Here is a 16226-nt window from a genome sequence, read left to right on the forward strand (position 1 = left end):
AAATTCTGATTCCTGACAGTTATTCCTGTGTAAAATCACCAGTTTTCAATTACTGGTTGACCCTGTGCAGTTGTTTATTTTCACTCCATGTCAGCATGACCATCAGTGACCCAAATAAATGCTACTGCCTGCAGACATCTTAATGTAGCTTGAAAACAGCGTTGATGAAGGTCCAGAGGGACCAAAATGGTACTATGATCAATCAGTTGTGATGCTGAGCAGGAGCAGTGTGCGAAAATGCAATCCCCGACTTAATTTTTGACGCTTTTCATCCTTAAATCTTTCATCCATTCCCTAGATCCTTTAATAATTATTTTGCAGTTCTCAAATGTCACCAACAGATGTCAGTGCAAGATCAGCCACAGCTGCAGCACCTCCAGAATGATGTAATTAAAAAATTAAATTAAAGACCAGGAGCATTTCTCCATAAGTTTACAAGTGTTAACACAAGAGTCACAGCCTCGTTTGCTGACTGACTCTACAATGATTTCAATTTCATTGCTTGGTTGAATGAAACAATCGCTCTTGGTGGAACCTCACGGCTGATGTGTGTGACTGTGAAGAGGGACCACAAATACATGGCTTCATTTTAAGGTGGCACAGCACACAATAGTTGGGTATGTGGCTGTAACATGAGCAGTCTACACAGTCAGAGAAGCTTTGAGGGTTAAAGATGAGGTGCAAAACAGAGAGAGAGTCAGGACTCCTACCATCAGACTGTACAACAACAGGGGTGGGTCTATGTTATGTATGTGCAAATTATCACTATGATTGTACCTGTATGATTTTATGTAACAATTAAACTTGATAATTCCTATTACCATAGCATATTATATGATATTCTGGTGTACACTAATACATAGGCCTCTCACCACCATGTCCCTTTGCTTAAGACAGTACTGCACTTGTGCTATTTCCTGGTAATCTTGCATGTTTTATATTTTATTCTATACACTTTTAATTCTTTATCATCTTTACGTGGACTTATTCTGTCCTTGTGCTGCTGCAACACCCCTGAGGGTCAATATAAACGTTATCTAATGTTTATATTCTCTTATTTGAGGGTCAATATAAACGTTATCTAATGTTTATATTCTCTTATTTGATCTTAAAAACACCCAAAATGATAATAAAATAAAGATCTGTGTTGGATTGACTGACACAGGATATAATAATAAAAAAAGGATAAAACATAGCAGCTGACCATATAAACAAACTAAAGATTACAACTTTTTTTCCCCATTTTTCCAGTAATAATAATAGAAGAAGAAGATATACTTCCTAATTCCCTCAACGGGGGAATTCTTTTTTTTACTCAGTTTTTTATTTACATTACATTACATAACATTACATTACATTTAGCAGACACTTTTATCCAAAGCGACTTACAGAGGAGGACATAAGCTGAGAAAGGTGTAAAGGAGCACAGAATAGTTGTTAGTTTTGTTAGGCAGGGAAGCATTCTCGAAACAGAAAGGTTTTTAGAAGTTTTTTTAAAATCTTTTTTTATTTACATGCATTTTTAACCCATGAATCTTGTCTTGCATGTCTATGAGCCCTTGTTCTTGTACTGTATGTGTGTTTGGGGTTAAAAATGCATGTAAAAAATTTTTTTTGAGGGGATTAATAAAGTATATCTTCTTCTTCTTAACAATAATAATAATAATTATTATTATTATTATTAAGAATAAGAAGATATACTTTATCAATATAAACGTTATCTAATGTTTATAATAATAAACATTATCTAATGTTTATAATAATAATAATAATTATTATTATTATTATTATTAAGAATAAGAAGAAGATATACTTTATTAATCCCCTCAATTTTTTATTATTGACATGCATTTTTAACCCATGAATCTTGTCTTGCATGTCTATGAGCCCTTGTCTTGTCTGTATGTGTGGTTTTTGGGGTTTAAAAAGACATGTAATTAAAACAAATTTGAGGGGATTAATAAAGTATATCTTCTTTATCTTAATAATATAATAATTAATTATTAATAATAAGAAGATATACTTTATTAATCCCCTCATTTTTTTTTTTTATTTACATGCATTTTTAACCCATGAATCTGTCTTGCATGTTTATGAGCCCTTGTTCTTGTACTGTATGTGTGTTTGGGTTAAAATGCATGTAAATTGAGGGAATTAATAAAGTATATCTTTTCTTATTCTTATAAAATAATAATTATTATTATAAAGTGCTTTACATGGTTAAACCAGGGTTAAAACATTTCACATTAAAACAATAAAATAATAATAAAACCATTGAACTCCATGTGCTCCTTTTCAGTTCATAAAGTATAAAATAATTTATCATGTCATGAGGATTGTACGTGAATCTCTCTTCCATATTTCCGACAGCTTTTGAAGGTGCCATCACGCAGCTGACCCCCACCCTCCCCGGCTGCTGCTGCATCTTCCAGGCCGAGGCAGGGTGCCACAGTCCGGGCTGCAGCTCCATCAACATGTCCGCTCCTCTCTCTCTCCTCCGTCTGTTTAAATACTCCAACGGCTACCGCACGCGCGCCATGAGAGCGTGAACGCCATTGGCTGGCTGGCTGCCGAGCATCTGGCGCGCGACTCCACTCGACGTTCGGAGCGGCGGCTCGCGCTCGCGTCCCGTTGCGGATGCGTGAGACGGGACGGTCGCTGCTCCGCCGTCTGTCTCTCTCTCTCTCTGTCTGTCGCTGAAAACGGAAGATTAACCGACAACAGCGGGGATGTAACGACTAACGGCCGCTGCTACACTTTATTTAAATTCAAACCGTCGAGTTCGGGTTTATTTACCCCCCTAAAAAACGGTAAAAATGGCGACGGGGGCAGGCTGGCAGCCTCCGTACAACACCTCCTCCTCTAGCAACACCACCAAATACACCCCATCATCAACATCCACGGCGGCCAGCATGTTTTACGACGGGAGCCTGACGCTGGAGTACACTCAAGACCTGCATCTGAAGATGAGCAAGAAGATAGCTCAGCTCACCAAGGTCTGTTCAGTCATGTGTTGGTGTGTGTGATGATTTGTAAACAGTGTGTTGTGTTTGTAGTCTCTGGGTTCACAGGTTACACCCTCAGGTAAGGTTTCTGGAGTTTGTGTTTCACTCTCAGCTTGGACCCGATTCATGAAGCTTCCAGACCGGCTGTAAATGTAGCACACTGTATATATTGTGCATGTTTTTCATCACAGGGGCTTCCCATTGCTACCAATGAAGGGCTTAAGGGAAGTTATGTAATCCTGGAGGGGATGCAGATCTTCTTTGTACTCCACCTGAAACCCGGCGAAGGATGCAAGAGCTCCTCTTCTTCTTCTTCTTGTTGTTGTTGTGTAGTAGAAAATCTTAAGGTGTCAGCTGTGGTTTGTTTTCAGCATCTTTTTTTTGTCTCAGTGGGCTGCTGAGAAATAAAATGTAAATAAAGTAGTTTGTAGAAGGAAGGGAAGACAAAAGCAGAGGAGAGGTAAGGAGGTTTTTTACATAACAGAGAACAGCACAGATTTAGACAGTGGGATAAGCTGTCCGAACACACACACACACACTTGCGAATGGATTGAAAATGGATTATAATGCAGCTGTTTGCAGCGGTGGAGAGATTGGCACGTTCTCCTTATCTCCGCTCCTCAAAGCTCCAAGGTGAACCATAGATCGGCCGTATTGGTGTTTGTCACCAGCAGGGTATTTCTTGCACGCTGGGGAACGATTGTAGAGTTTGGCAACTGCTATCAGACACAATTTACCACATCAGTGGATTTATATACAAAAAAATACAGATGGGATCTTTAAATATATGATCGCTGAAGTCATCTGCATGCAGCTCAGTGTATTACGGTACTCTCAGCAATAACAATCAATGCAAACATGATCCCAGAGGTCAGACAGGGACGTCTGCCGCTCTCCTGAATGTGAACGATTATCTGCCGCAGCTGAGGCGACGAGGGTTTAACTTCTGCAACGAAGAAGTCGGTGTTTACGTATTGTTTTATCGATAAGCGGTCATCGAATGACAACAAAGACTCTTAGCTGCCATGAAAACAGGACGCTGTCGACGCTCGTCGTGGCACTCCACTCCTCGACGTGCCTCCTTTTGAAGAATGACCTCATTTTACGCTCTCAAACTTGTTTGGAGTTTCGCCCACATACTTCACCTCGTTTTCTCTTCACCTACCGAGGAAGCAAGGTGGCATCCAATCTATCACCCGCTCGGGACCAAACAATGTGTAATAGTTCTTTTTTTAGTGAGACGCAGCATCATGGGCAGACCTGAGTGTTGAGCTCTGGCATCGTCTGGTGCTAGCTTCTCCAGATATCAGGCGTTTCTCTGTCGTTTAATTACAAACTGAATATCTTTGTGTTTGGGTAAGTCATTTGCAGATTGCCGTGCGGTGTTGGTCCCTGGTTGGAGAAGTCAGAAGAAACCCCCCCGGTGTAGAAAGTTCATTTAAAAATAGATTTCTGGAGTTATTTCAGGAGTGTTGTTTCCTCAAGCCGCCTTAAAAGCCAAGAGACCGGCGCGTTGTGTATCCAGATGTCTTCGCTTTTTAAAAATTGAGAGCGTCACGGCAGATACGCCTTTGTGCTTTGCTCGTGTGGGGGTATCCGCAGGCTACGGCATCAACGTGGCGTTTGCGTTGTACTCTGAAGACATCACGGCGTTGTCATTCACATGTTGCATATTTCATTCATTCCGCTCGCAGTATTGTTGACAGCTTTCACTATATACAGTGAAGCGCGTGAGCACTTCTTACAACTCTGCAGACAATGCATTGTTTTCTTCAGTAGCAGGCATTGAGGAGAGAGCAGGTGGGAAGTAGGACATGTTGTAGTCGTGGAAGCTCGTTTCTGACGTTTTCAAACTAAAACAGAAGGACGGCTCAACCCAAAATAAAAGGAATGGAGGACAGGCGGCCTTATTTCAACAGGAGGTTTACTCAAATGAATCAAGGACAATGGAAAAACAGTTGCTCATTCAAGACCAGATTCAAGCCAGCCACCATTAGGTCATGCCACTGCGATAGTCATTTAAAAACCCAAAGATCAGACCACTGTACTATCATGTAAGACAAAGTGGTTGAACTCAAACTAACAGCTGGCTGATACCTGTAGACCTACTGCCCGTTTGAACCACTTGAAATGAATCACACGGTTTTCCTCAGGAAGCTGACTTTCAAAGCTTTTATTACTCTCCTGCCTGCGAGCGAGAAAGAAACCCAATGGGGAGTATGAACGTGCGGTCCAGGAGGGGCGGTAACGTGTGGTGTGTGTCGCGGTGCATCTGCAGAGATTTAAATAAGACATGAATCTTGCCTTTCATACCGTTACATCATCTGGATACATAGAAAGCTAAACAAGCTGCGGTAACTAAACAGTTGGAACTATTGTTCGAGGAGGGTGGAAGACAAGACTGCTGATTCCTGGCTGTAGTGTAAACGCATGCTTTGAATACAGAACACAGCGACTACAGCTGGACCGAACCTCTCTGCCTTTGCCGTAAATTCAAATCTCATCTGTAAAATCACAACATGGAAAAAGCCTTTTTCTTTGCAGATGTGAGCTGCAACACCAGCTGTTATCTCCTCGCGTCGTCTTCAGGGATTATTTCCCAGATGGCGTACCGCGGGTAAAACGCTCTTTCAACATCTGAGGTTTGTTTGTTTTGAGCACCTGACAGCACTTGTGTGGATCTCATCCGTACATCCATGTGACATGACTCTATTGCCGTAAACAGAGTGATTTGTGACACATGGGTAGACAAACGATAGAAAAACATCTATCGTATCGCACAGCTGAGCGGGTCCTTGCACCTCCAGAAATGTTGGAGGAGATTTTCAAGAGGCATTATTTGTTTGAGAGTCACGTGACGGAGGAAGTCACAAGTGCAAGTTCAACAAACTTTTCGGCGTGCACTGTTAACGTCACGTTCTCAGTTATTTGGGAACAATTCGGGTTCCTGTAGATCTACAGCGACGGAGAGTTGCGGTTAACAGAGTTCAGGAGACGGCGTCTTGGCTCCACCTGGAAACACGTGGTAGCTCACATTCAACAGCACCACCCAGATAAGAAGAAAAGTATCCTTATGCATTTCCATTTAAGGATCTCATTTCATCCAGCTCTGCACCTGCAAACTTTAACAAAAGTTAGTCGTCAGTAGTCTAATCATCCTGTACGATGAGCCAGTAGTGTCAGACTGAAGAAGAAATGCAGATGAGCTGGCCAACCGCATAGCCAAGTGCCCCTGACGGTCATGAAGATAGAAGTATGGGTCCAGTTTTCTAAAAGCCTGCCTCGTATCTATAATGCTTGGCGATGATTGGATGCAGAGAAACTGAGGCTGAGGTTGCAATGTGCTGTGGTAAGTGTGTGTCCTTGGAGCAATGGAGCAGCAGCAGCACAACAACGAGCGAGGGAGCAGATTCAAAGCGCCTTTACACAATGACTGCACTGTGAGCTTCAGCTAATTGGTAACAGAGGCCGCGTTGCCTCTTCATGGCGTCTGGAGGAAGAAAACAGCGGACGGAAAACTCAAATGTCACGGGATCGCGTTAAGACCACAGCACCTCTAAGAAAAGACTCTAATAAGTGAATATGATGATAATCCTCTGAAAGTAATGAGAGCAGAGCAACAGGGTTTCTGTTAAAGCAGCGAGTCCAGACACGAGTGGTTCAATCAATAGTGTCACTTTTACCACCGTTCCTCATTCATTCAGCTCTTATTAAACATACTGACATCCGGTTCATAATTAGCCTTTTGATGAAACTCTGCTGTCCGCCTGCGTGATGCTGCTTTTTGATTGATTCCACATGTCGACTCGATCAATGCTCCACCGGTCGATATTTGATTTGATTTGAATGAGATTCTTCTGGGATGTTTTAGTCGAGCCGTAATCGTCCTTCCTTTCTGATGGAAATAAAGACATGCAGCGAGAATCTTTTTATCTTTTATGTAGTCTTTTTTTTAATATTCTAGATGAGTGAATTGTCATGATTTTAAAGAATTAGTCTCATTCTAGTGATCGGGATTGTTAAATTGATATCGCAGCTTTGAATATTAATACTTCTACCCAACAGCGGCTCATTTGTAACCGTCTTTTCTGTCATAATGTTGGAAATTCATATAAAATATATTATATATCTTTGTCTTTCTTTATACGGTCATCTGCTCCAGGCACAGCGCGCCCACGTACCACGACCAACACTCCCATCCACCTGCTGCGTCTGCGTCTACCACTCTTCAGATTTTCGGAGGTTGTTCAGTACGTGTTGCCAAAAGTTTTCGGTCATGAATCGATCACGCTGCGATGTGAATAATGCTCTAAAAGTTGTGCAAGTTGGGCTTTGGTACAGTAATCAGTGAGACCCAGAAACACTCCCCTCAGTACGTTTTATTTTCCGAGCTAAGCTGAGCTCTGTCGTGCTGCAGTCCAAGCTGTCCGATGCTGAGCATCACGTGAGTTGACTTCGAAGCATAGGCTGCATGAAACATGGACGTAGTCTCAGGGACGTCAGCCACAGGTTTCTGAAAAGCCGCTGTGAAGCGGTGTGTGCTTGGTCTGGTTGTCGCTATTTTGGACTTGAAAACAAAGCAACAGTTATGCCAACAGACAGGTTTTTGGTTTTGCAAATCAAACCCTACATATTACAGCAGAATACATAAACCGTTGAACCTTTTAAAGAGAAGCAAACAGCAGCGCGTGCTGCTTCAGGTATATGAGCAGATTAAACAGCCACTGAGGACATGAGGGTATCGACAGTCTGTCTAACTATCCGAGACCGAGCCTACTGGAAATCAATCGGAGAGCTGGACGGATTACTGTCATCCACTTTAGACTGTGGCTGCTCAGTCTGCTCTAAAAAATAAAGACAATCTCAAAGAAGATCGAAAACCAGAGAATATTTGACTTAAACTACGAATTGATTATCACCACGCACTGACTAAGGCGCAGAGGTGTTTTCGTCACTGTCTTGCAAGAGCATCATTTAACTGTGAAGGATTATTTATGGAAAACAAGCCTCAGTGTTGGAGACACAAATAGTGATGCGAGGTGTCTTTATTCCTGCGAGATTGGAGAGACAAAGAGCAGAGAGACCGGAGCGAGAGAAAGATGCGGAACAAAAAAACGGGGGGAGAGAGAGAGATAAGAGGATGAAAGCAGAAAGGAGAGGAGAGAGATGAAAGCGGCAGGCACACCAGCGTCATTAAAATAATCATGTATAATTGAAGGAACATTTCCATAGCTGACTTACTGCTGGGAATCAAAAAGGCTTCACACTGAAGAACAGGAGGGGAGCGTCTACCTTACTGACTCCTTTTACACACCGACATACTGCTGAGGGAACAGCGGGCATGTAGCGCTTAAAAAGGTGGTGATCGAAATCAGTGATGTTGCTCCACAAGAGGCCGAACAGATCAGGGTTAAATCTCGCTCACAGCATGACTGAGTGTGTCATGACGTCTCCGTGGCAGCATGAGCAATAAACACTGTAGTCCTCAGATGTTGTTGTCAACATGTCAGACGGACGAGCTCGTATGAAGCACGCTAAGACCTTTTGTCCAGGGACAGTCAACACAGGTTTTAAACCAAAAGCATGTACTCGCTACTGGAAGAGACAAAGAACAAACTCCTTTCACAGACAAAACTTCATCTTTAATTCATTAATTTGAACAGCAGAAATTGTAGAAGACAGTGTGACTCGGTCGCCTCATCGTGTTACGTTCACGCTGAATTATAATTTTGAATAATGCATGAAAACATGACAAGACATTGTGTCAGAAACTTCATGAAAGAACATAAAGAGATTAAGGCCTTCGACGTCATCACTGTGCCCTGAATGCAACGCCGGTGTTAGTATTAATGCACATGTGCGGATGTATTAATTAAAGCAGCCACAGTGAAACTTTTAATAATATAGAGAATTCCCAGCCGTCTTGTGTTTGTGTTTGTGTACTGAGCTTTCACCTCAGCTGTAGACTGAAATTCAGCTGACCGTGACTGATCTCAGCTGCTCACTGAGCTTTTTTTTTTAAAGCACCTGCATATCGTTTACCTCCAGCACACATTTCTGGGTTAGAAATGATGTTTGCGGAGAGCGCCACAGTCAGCAGAGGACTTTCAGGTGACATCCATACGGGATTTAGTACAGTAACTCCCGTCGCTACGCGTTTATTACGTAAGCTTTGGGACTGAAAGCTCAGACTTCGTCAGAGCTGCTTCGGTCGCACGTTTCTTTGCTGTGATTTGAGCGTGACGACGTCTTGGCTCAGTTTTCAGTCTCTGCAGAAAACTTGCGGCGCAAACACTCTCGGCGTAAAACTACAAAAATACACAACTCCGCCTGAGATTGATGCTCTTTAATCAGAGTGAAAAACCTCTTTCTCTCCTCTGCTGTCTTAGTTATCGATCGCTGCACTCTGAATGCAAAAACCAAGCTTTGCTCTGCACCGTGAAACAGTTTATCGACGTTGAAACAGTGAAGCGCTTTCTCATTCCCATCCTCATTCTGTCGTCTCACTCTCTTCCCGTCTCCAGGTAATTTACGCTCTCAACACCAAGAACGACGAACACGAGGAAGAGATCGAGTCCCTGAAAGAAGCCCACGAGGACGAGGTACGGGCACAACACAGCACCAAACACTTCCAAATACATAAGTATACAAATATATTAGTAGTTCCAGTGGTGAACTTGAAATAAAGCAACGTTCTTCCGCCTGACTGCAGCGGGAGGAGAGAGGCAGCAGGCAATCCCGTGTCACGCTGCAATTTTGGTGTCAGCGCTGACTGTACTTTAGCTGTCTGTCGCCGAACCTGCAGGGAGCGGGTCAACGCAGATTCTGATCTACACAATTATTTATTGCATCGACAACAGCCTACAGGAGTGAAGCGTTTCTGCCCTTTCAGACAATTAACTTTACAGCTTTATGAAGGCGGCTGGCGCAGACGCTTGCCAAACGAAAAGAATAAGCAACATTAAGTGTACCAACACGTAAAGTACTCCTTGGCATCGATTCCTGGATCCCTCTTCCCAAAGATATTCCCTCATTTGTTGTTATACGATCCGAAATCTCTCATAGATGCTCGGCTTTTTTCCTGTAATTTGATCTGGACGTGCTCCCTGATTTGAGACACATATCATATCAGTACCTATTAAGTGGGATAAATCTTTGAGTAACCACCGCCGGGGGAAAATAAACGGACAGAACGAGCTCCTGCACATTAAGAGTCAGAAGCAAGGTGAAACAGAATCTGAAGCGCTTTAATTAACGCCGTCTGCAGAGTGTTTAATTAGCAAAAACTTTACAGAAAGTGTAAACACCACGAGCTGTGGTTACACTTAGAATGAAGTGTTGTAGTCTGGATCCTCTAATCCAACTTTCTGCAACAAAACAGCAGCACATATGAGCTGCTGCCTCCTATAAGATTATATACTTTCCTATTGTCCACACTCAGTCAACAACACACCCAGCTGTATAACAGGAATCAGAAACTAACTCAGTCAACAACACACCCAGCTGTATAACAGGAATCAGAAACTATTGAAAAGCGAGCAGTTTAAAACGTGTTGCATGTATTATACAGCACGTTCCCAGATCCAAAAACCCACGATCTCCACTGACGGGCAGGAGTTCATCTGAGGATAAAATCTGAGCTCACACGAAACTGATTTAAATGTCGTTAATTTCATTCATCTCTCTTTCAGAGAGAAGCTTCAGTGTACCGTGGTCGAAGGTGTTAATTAAATTAGCGTTGCTTTCAAGTGTTAAACTTCTCTCCTCTGCCAAGACACATTTCTCGGAGGCAGCAGAGTCGTGCTGGCTCCCGCTCGTATTTATTTCTCTCTCTTCTCGTTCCCGCCCACTCTGCATATGGGTTCACATGTTGTATTTGAACAAAAATATTTACGCAAAACATTGTCGACACAACTGTGAAGTGACTTCGCGTGCCTCTTTTTCTCTCCTGCTCAGGTCCAACACATCGTGACGGAAACCAGAGACAAGATCATGCAGTACAAGAGTAAGATGGCGGACGAGGCGGACCTGAGGCGGCGGCTGGCCAGTCTGGAAGAATCCGTCGAACTCCACGAGCACATGAAGAGACAGGTCGCTCTCTGCTGCCGGGCCAAACCACGGGGGGGCTTCGTTTAGTTGGTTGTGTTTAGCGTGGATTAGTTAGTCGGAGTGTGTCTGTGTAATGTGTCGTGTGAAATAATGTAACGCAGCTGTTTTGTTACCGTCAGGCTTTAGCAGAGTTTGAGATGTACAGACAGAGAATGGAGGATTCCCAGCTCTGCACCGAGGCCCAGCACACACAGAGAGTGGTTTCTATGAGCAGAGAGGTAAGGATTTAGACGCACACACACTCACACACACTAATATATATATATATTTAATCACACAGGCTGTTAAAAGGCTGCTCAGCTGTTTTAACACTGGGAGCCTGACCCTGTTTAATGCTGATAAAAGTATATTTCATGGAATATTTCCCACTATACTCAGTTAAAAGTTGTGCTGTGTTATTCTCATCAGACACAAACAGCATGCCTCTTGTTTCCACCGGCTTTACGGCGATTCTTAACGCCACCTGCACAAGACTGCTTTAACTTAAAGCTGCGACAACTCAGCAAATATTTTGGTAATCAAATAATTTTTTTAAAAGCAAATTCTCTAAATTTAGCTCCTGAAATATGAATATTTTCTACTTTTTTCAGTCCTCTACAACGGTAAACTAAATATCTTTGTGTTGTGGACAAAAAGAGGCACGTGACGACCAGACAACCAATCGATTAATCAAGAAAATGATTGACAGATGAACTGATATTGAAAATAAACTGATTGTTCCAGTAATGTATGATTGTAAAATATCAATCCAACATGATCACATGCATCATATCACGCCATCTCACGACACATCATCATACCCGCCTGCTTCTGTGGAGTCTGACGGCAGTGGGCATAAACGAACACCTGAGGTGTCTTTTAGACGTGATGAGCTCAGTCTATCATCTGTTGTATGTTAGAGTCGCTCCTGTCCTCCCTTCGTCTTCCTCTCTGCCACTGCCTTCACACTGTCCACCTTCAGCTTTGACCAGAGAGACGCAAAAAAAAAAACCCGAACCGAGTCCTCCGCCATCACACGACATCCCCCATCTTCCATTTTTGTCTATTTTTTCCACCTCACGTCTGTCAGATCCAAACACCGACAAGTCGTCGCTGCAGTTCCAACACGCCGACGTGTAGAGAAGCTGCAATGGAACATTTTGCACCTTTTCAATTATCACAGAGGGATTTTCACGAGATGCCGCGAGCGCTTAGCTTGAGACTGGGCCGGGTCGATGACACATCAAACGGAATAGAACATGTCTCGTGGTTTCAATTCAGGTGGAGGAGATGCGTCGGGATTTTGAGGAGAAGCTGCGGGCGTTCAGCCAGGCTCAGGCCCAGTTTGAGGCGGATAAGCGGCGAGCGCTGGAGGAGATGAGGGCCACCCACCGGCAGGAGGTGGAGGAACTCCTCAACAACCAGCAGAACCAGAGCGCCACCTCCACCGAAGACCAGGAGAAACTGGCCGAGCTCCATAGACAAGAGGTGGGCTAAGAGTGAGAGAGGGAGGGAGATAGATGGTCACGCATGTTGTGGAGTTAATACAGCAAGTTACTTGATGGGGTAATTGCTGTTTTGGAGGCGTATGACGTGTTTCAGGGCATGAAAACTGAAAAAATAGTTGTTCAGTTGGTGCAGTTGGCTCATGGACCTTTGTTGCATGTCATCCCCTTGTTTTATTCCCATTTTTTTCCTTTCCTCTCAACTGTTAAAACAAGATTTACCAAAAAGACTAATCTTAAAAAAAAATGTGACTAACATTCATATCTGAAGTGAAAAAACAGACCTTTGCTGTATTTATCCACCTCTTTGTGTAGGTGGAGGCACTGATGGAGAGGGTGGAGGAGCTAACGAAGGACAAGGTCCGTCTCGTAGAGGAGTACGAGGCCAAACTGGGCAAGGCACAGGAGTATTACGAGAGAGAGCTGGAGGCCATGAGGAGGACGCACCAGCTCACCACCGAGAACCTGCTGGCCTGGAAGAGGACCGAGGTAAAAACAACCACACCAAAAAAAATGTTCACAGCGGACCGTTGACGCCACATTTTTCGAGTGAATGATGTCGTCTCTGCTCGCGTTAAAGGTCGAGCTTCGTAAGGAGTTCCAGGCTCAGGAGGCGGCGCTGCAGCGCTCGCTGTCCAAGCTGAGGAGCGAGCTCCAGAAAGCACAGGAGGAGGCCAGAGAGAACCGAGACAAGACCAACAGACTGCAGACATCTCTGGCCAACGCCGAGGGGACCATCAAGGTGTGTGTGTGTGTGATAGACAAATAGATCAATGAGAGGATGAACAAGACAAACCAAGCACAAATACTGAACTCTGCTCTCCTGTTTCTACCAGCTCCCTCTTCCTTTTTGCAGAAAAGCACATATACTGTAGCATGAGCGCCTTCTTTTGGTTCAGTTTGGGTAGAAAAATGGGCTAAATTGGATGAAAAACAGCTGCATAGGCCAAGAGTAAAAGCCTCAGGGCGAGGTTGTTTTTCGAGAAGCTTAGCCCGGTGGGAAATCTAATGTGCTGTTCATTTATGTTCCTGCAGGCGAGGAGTCTGAATAGCCTTGATACGTGATATGTGACTCTAGGCTGTGGTGGGAGAGATATGTTTGGGTTTTTAAAACACCGAATGTTTGATTGGCTGCCGCAGAACCTGCACAAGCAGCTGGAGGAAGCCATCCAGGACGGAGAGATCTGGGTGATGCAGCTGAAGGACACGGAGTATGAGCTGGAGGGCAGCAGGGAGCGAGTGCAACAGCAGGCGACTGAAATCCTGCACAAAGCCAGTAAGACGATTCTTACCTTACACTCCCGATTCCTCCAGATTCCTCCACGTCTAGGTCACCTCCGGACACGCCGCCCTTCAGATTTCAGAGCACCTTCTGTGCGTCTACACGGAGCCTTGTTTGCCTTGAATACTAATCACCCCGTCGTGTAAACTTGGCTCGCGTGGAAAGAATTCTGATTACTCTAGAAAGCTCCGGATTAAACATTTTCTAATCCATTCAAACGAGGAGCATTTGTCGTGTAAACTCGCTTTTGACTTCCACTTTTCGGAGCATCTGCTCTTTTTCTGCTCACTTAGTATCAGTCAAAAATACTCCGCGCTTCTCATTCAACAGTTTTATGAGCACATGTCTATCTCAGGGGAACCTTTGAATCGCTCGCGCCTTTTTCGGGGAGATAAACAGATCCAGTTGCAGCGTATGTCAACGAAAGTGTCACCTCAGCATTAAAGCAATAATAAAGCCAAACGCTTGAATCAGTTTGAAAGGTTTCCTGGTGGAGATTGCTGACGGCGGCACCTCTTTGACTGAATCCACTCCATGACTTGACTGTTCCCAGGTCAGATCGGCTCCTTACAGGCCACCCAGATGTCCCACGAGGCGACGATCAGGAACCTGGACCAGGAGCAGAACCGGCTGAAGGAGAAGATCGGCCGGCTCGAGGAGGAGAGGGAGGCGCTGCTCAACCAGAGCCAGGCGGCCAACGAACAGCACAAACAGCAAGTGCTCAAACTGGAGCAGGTACGATGAACCCCTCATCGAGCAGAGATCACGAATCACATAAATAAACCCGACGCGTCGTCACCTCCGCCTCCTCCTCCGTTTCTTCTCCTCCTCAGTCTCTGCGCGAGGAGCACCAGGGTTACGAGAAGGAGCTCTCCAGGCTGAGGGCGCACTACGAGGAGGAGATGCTTCGCTTCAGGGAGGCGCAGGTCCGAGCGCTGGAGGAGATGGAGGAGAAACACCAGGCCATGAGCGAGGAGGCGCAGCAGGAGAAGGAAGAGGAGAAGAGGCTCCTCATGACAGTAAGTCAAGAAATGTTTACGGAAAAAAAGCCTGTAACCTGAAGTCAGGGTGTTTTTAAATGTTGATATTATTTATTGATTTGACCTTTGTACTAAACATTTTCTCAGCCTGAGGCAGATTTCTTTATTTCTTCTGTGCTAAAGATTGACTTGAATCGTTTGATTGACTTGAAGTGCTGATGTAGAAGTGTCAAATTATTCTGCGTTACCTCACGTCTGAAATCTCACATTCACACACCGCTGTCAAGCTGAGCTGGAGTGTTTTCCTCTCGTGGTTGGACTATTTTAAAAGGCGTGGACACAGTTTAACACGAGGCCGTTTGTCTAAACATGTTATTAACCTTCTACACGGACCCCGTGGTGAAAAGGACCGGTTTAAAGACGGTAATTAAACACACAGCTCGGACTCTCCGGCTCTCTGGGTTCTTGTACGTCTCTTTCCGACGCAGCAATTAAATCCCCTCCTCGTAGCAAATGGACTCAGCCGTTTAAGAAATATGTATTTCTAAGAAACGAGCGGCTCCCTCAGCCGACTGCACAAATTTAATTAGGTCAACATTAAGACTAAGACGTGACAACAACATCGCTCTCTCTGCCTCTGTGTTTCCCTCCGCGGCTTCATTCCTCATCTGTTTCTTTTTCATCCTCTGGTGTTAATTTTTCCACTCTCGAGTTCAAAGGAGCTGCACGATGCACCACACAGGTCAGATTAGTTTAACCAAAACTAGATTACTCACACAAACATTGGTTGTAAACAGCTAGCAGGACTTTAATATATCGTACTTGTGTCTGTTTGGATTTCATTTTTAAAAGCAGCGATCATTAAATAGCAGTTAGACGAAAGTAAAGAAGGAAGACCAATGTAGGAAACTAAAAGAATACTCGGTGTAACAGACCCTCCCATCCTGGGTGATAACCTCTTTATTCCAACTCCTCAGACTTATTTGGGACCCAACATGACAACAGAGAAAAATGAAACTTCAGCTACCAGGTATTTTATTTTGGCTCGTCCTACAAAACTATCTATCACAGACCACACTCTCTTTTTTAACGCAGCTTTACGAGCATCCTGAACTTCTTTTGGACTGATTATTTCATCTCAGGCTGCTTCCACGTCTGACCCGGTTACTCTGGTTCTATTTATTTAGTCAATGGTACTGGTGCAGACTAAACCTGATGTGTCCAGATAGAGATTGAAACCAGTCTGAGATCTGAAAATGACTCACCCACAGTGTTATGTTGTATTTATGCACTTCCGCATGTCAGCCTGTGAGTATGGGGTTCTTCCTTTTTAGTCAGAACAAATGTACGATGTGTATTTTGGCGC

General features: G+C 44.1%; 1 protein-coding gene across 5 annotated transcripts in view; it reads left to right on the plus strand.

The window, feature by feature from the left end:
- Positions 1-2480: 2480 nt before the first annotated feature.
- The window catches only part of fam184aa (family with sequence similarity 184 member Aa), a 52178-nt gene continuing 38432 nt past the window's right edge, over positions 2481-16226 (plus strand). For 4 of the 5 annotated variants that reach the window (XR_003464258.1, XR_003464256.1, XR_003464257.1 and 1 more), the window contains exons 1-10: positions 2481-2996; positions 9530-9607; positions 10962-11096; positions 11234-11332; positions 12375-12581; positions 12914-13087; positions 13179-13340; positions 13739-13874; positions 14434-14615; positions 14714-14899. Coding sequence is in view for 2 of the 5 variants with exons in the window: in XM_019271874.2 (XP_019127419.2) it covers positions 2817-2996; positions 9530-9607; positions 10962-11096; positions 11234-11332; positions 12375-12581; positions 12914-13087; positions 13179-13340; positions 13739-13874; positions 14434-14615; positions 14714-14899 (1539 nt within the window). In the remaining 3 variants the exon portion in view is untranslated. The remainder of the gene's footprint in view (positions 2997-9529; positions 9608-10961; positions 11097-11233; positions 11333-12374; positions 12582-12913; positions 13088-13178; positions 13341-13738; positions 13875-14433; positions 14616-14713; positions 14900-16226) is intronic. The other variant, XM_027291577.1, reaches the window with a different exon arrangement.

Source organism: Larimichthys crocea, chromosome XIX (genome assembly GCF_000972845.2).
Source record: "Larimichthys crocea isolate SSNF chromosome XIX, L_crocea_2.0, whole genome shotgun sequence".
Taxonomy (NCBI): domain Eukaryota; kingdom Metazoa; phylum Chordata; class Actinopteri; family Sciaenidae; genus Larimichthys; species Larimichthys crocea.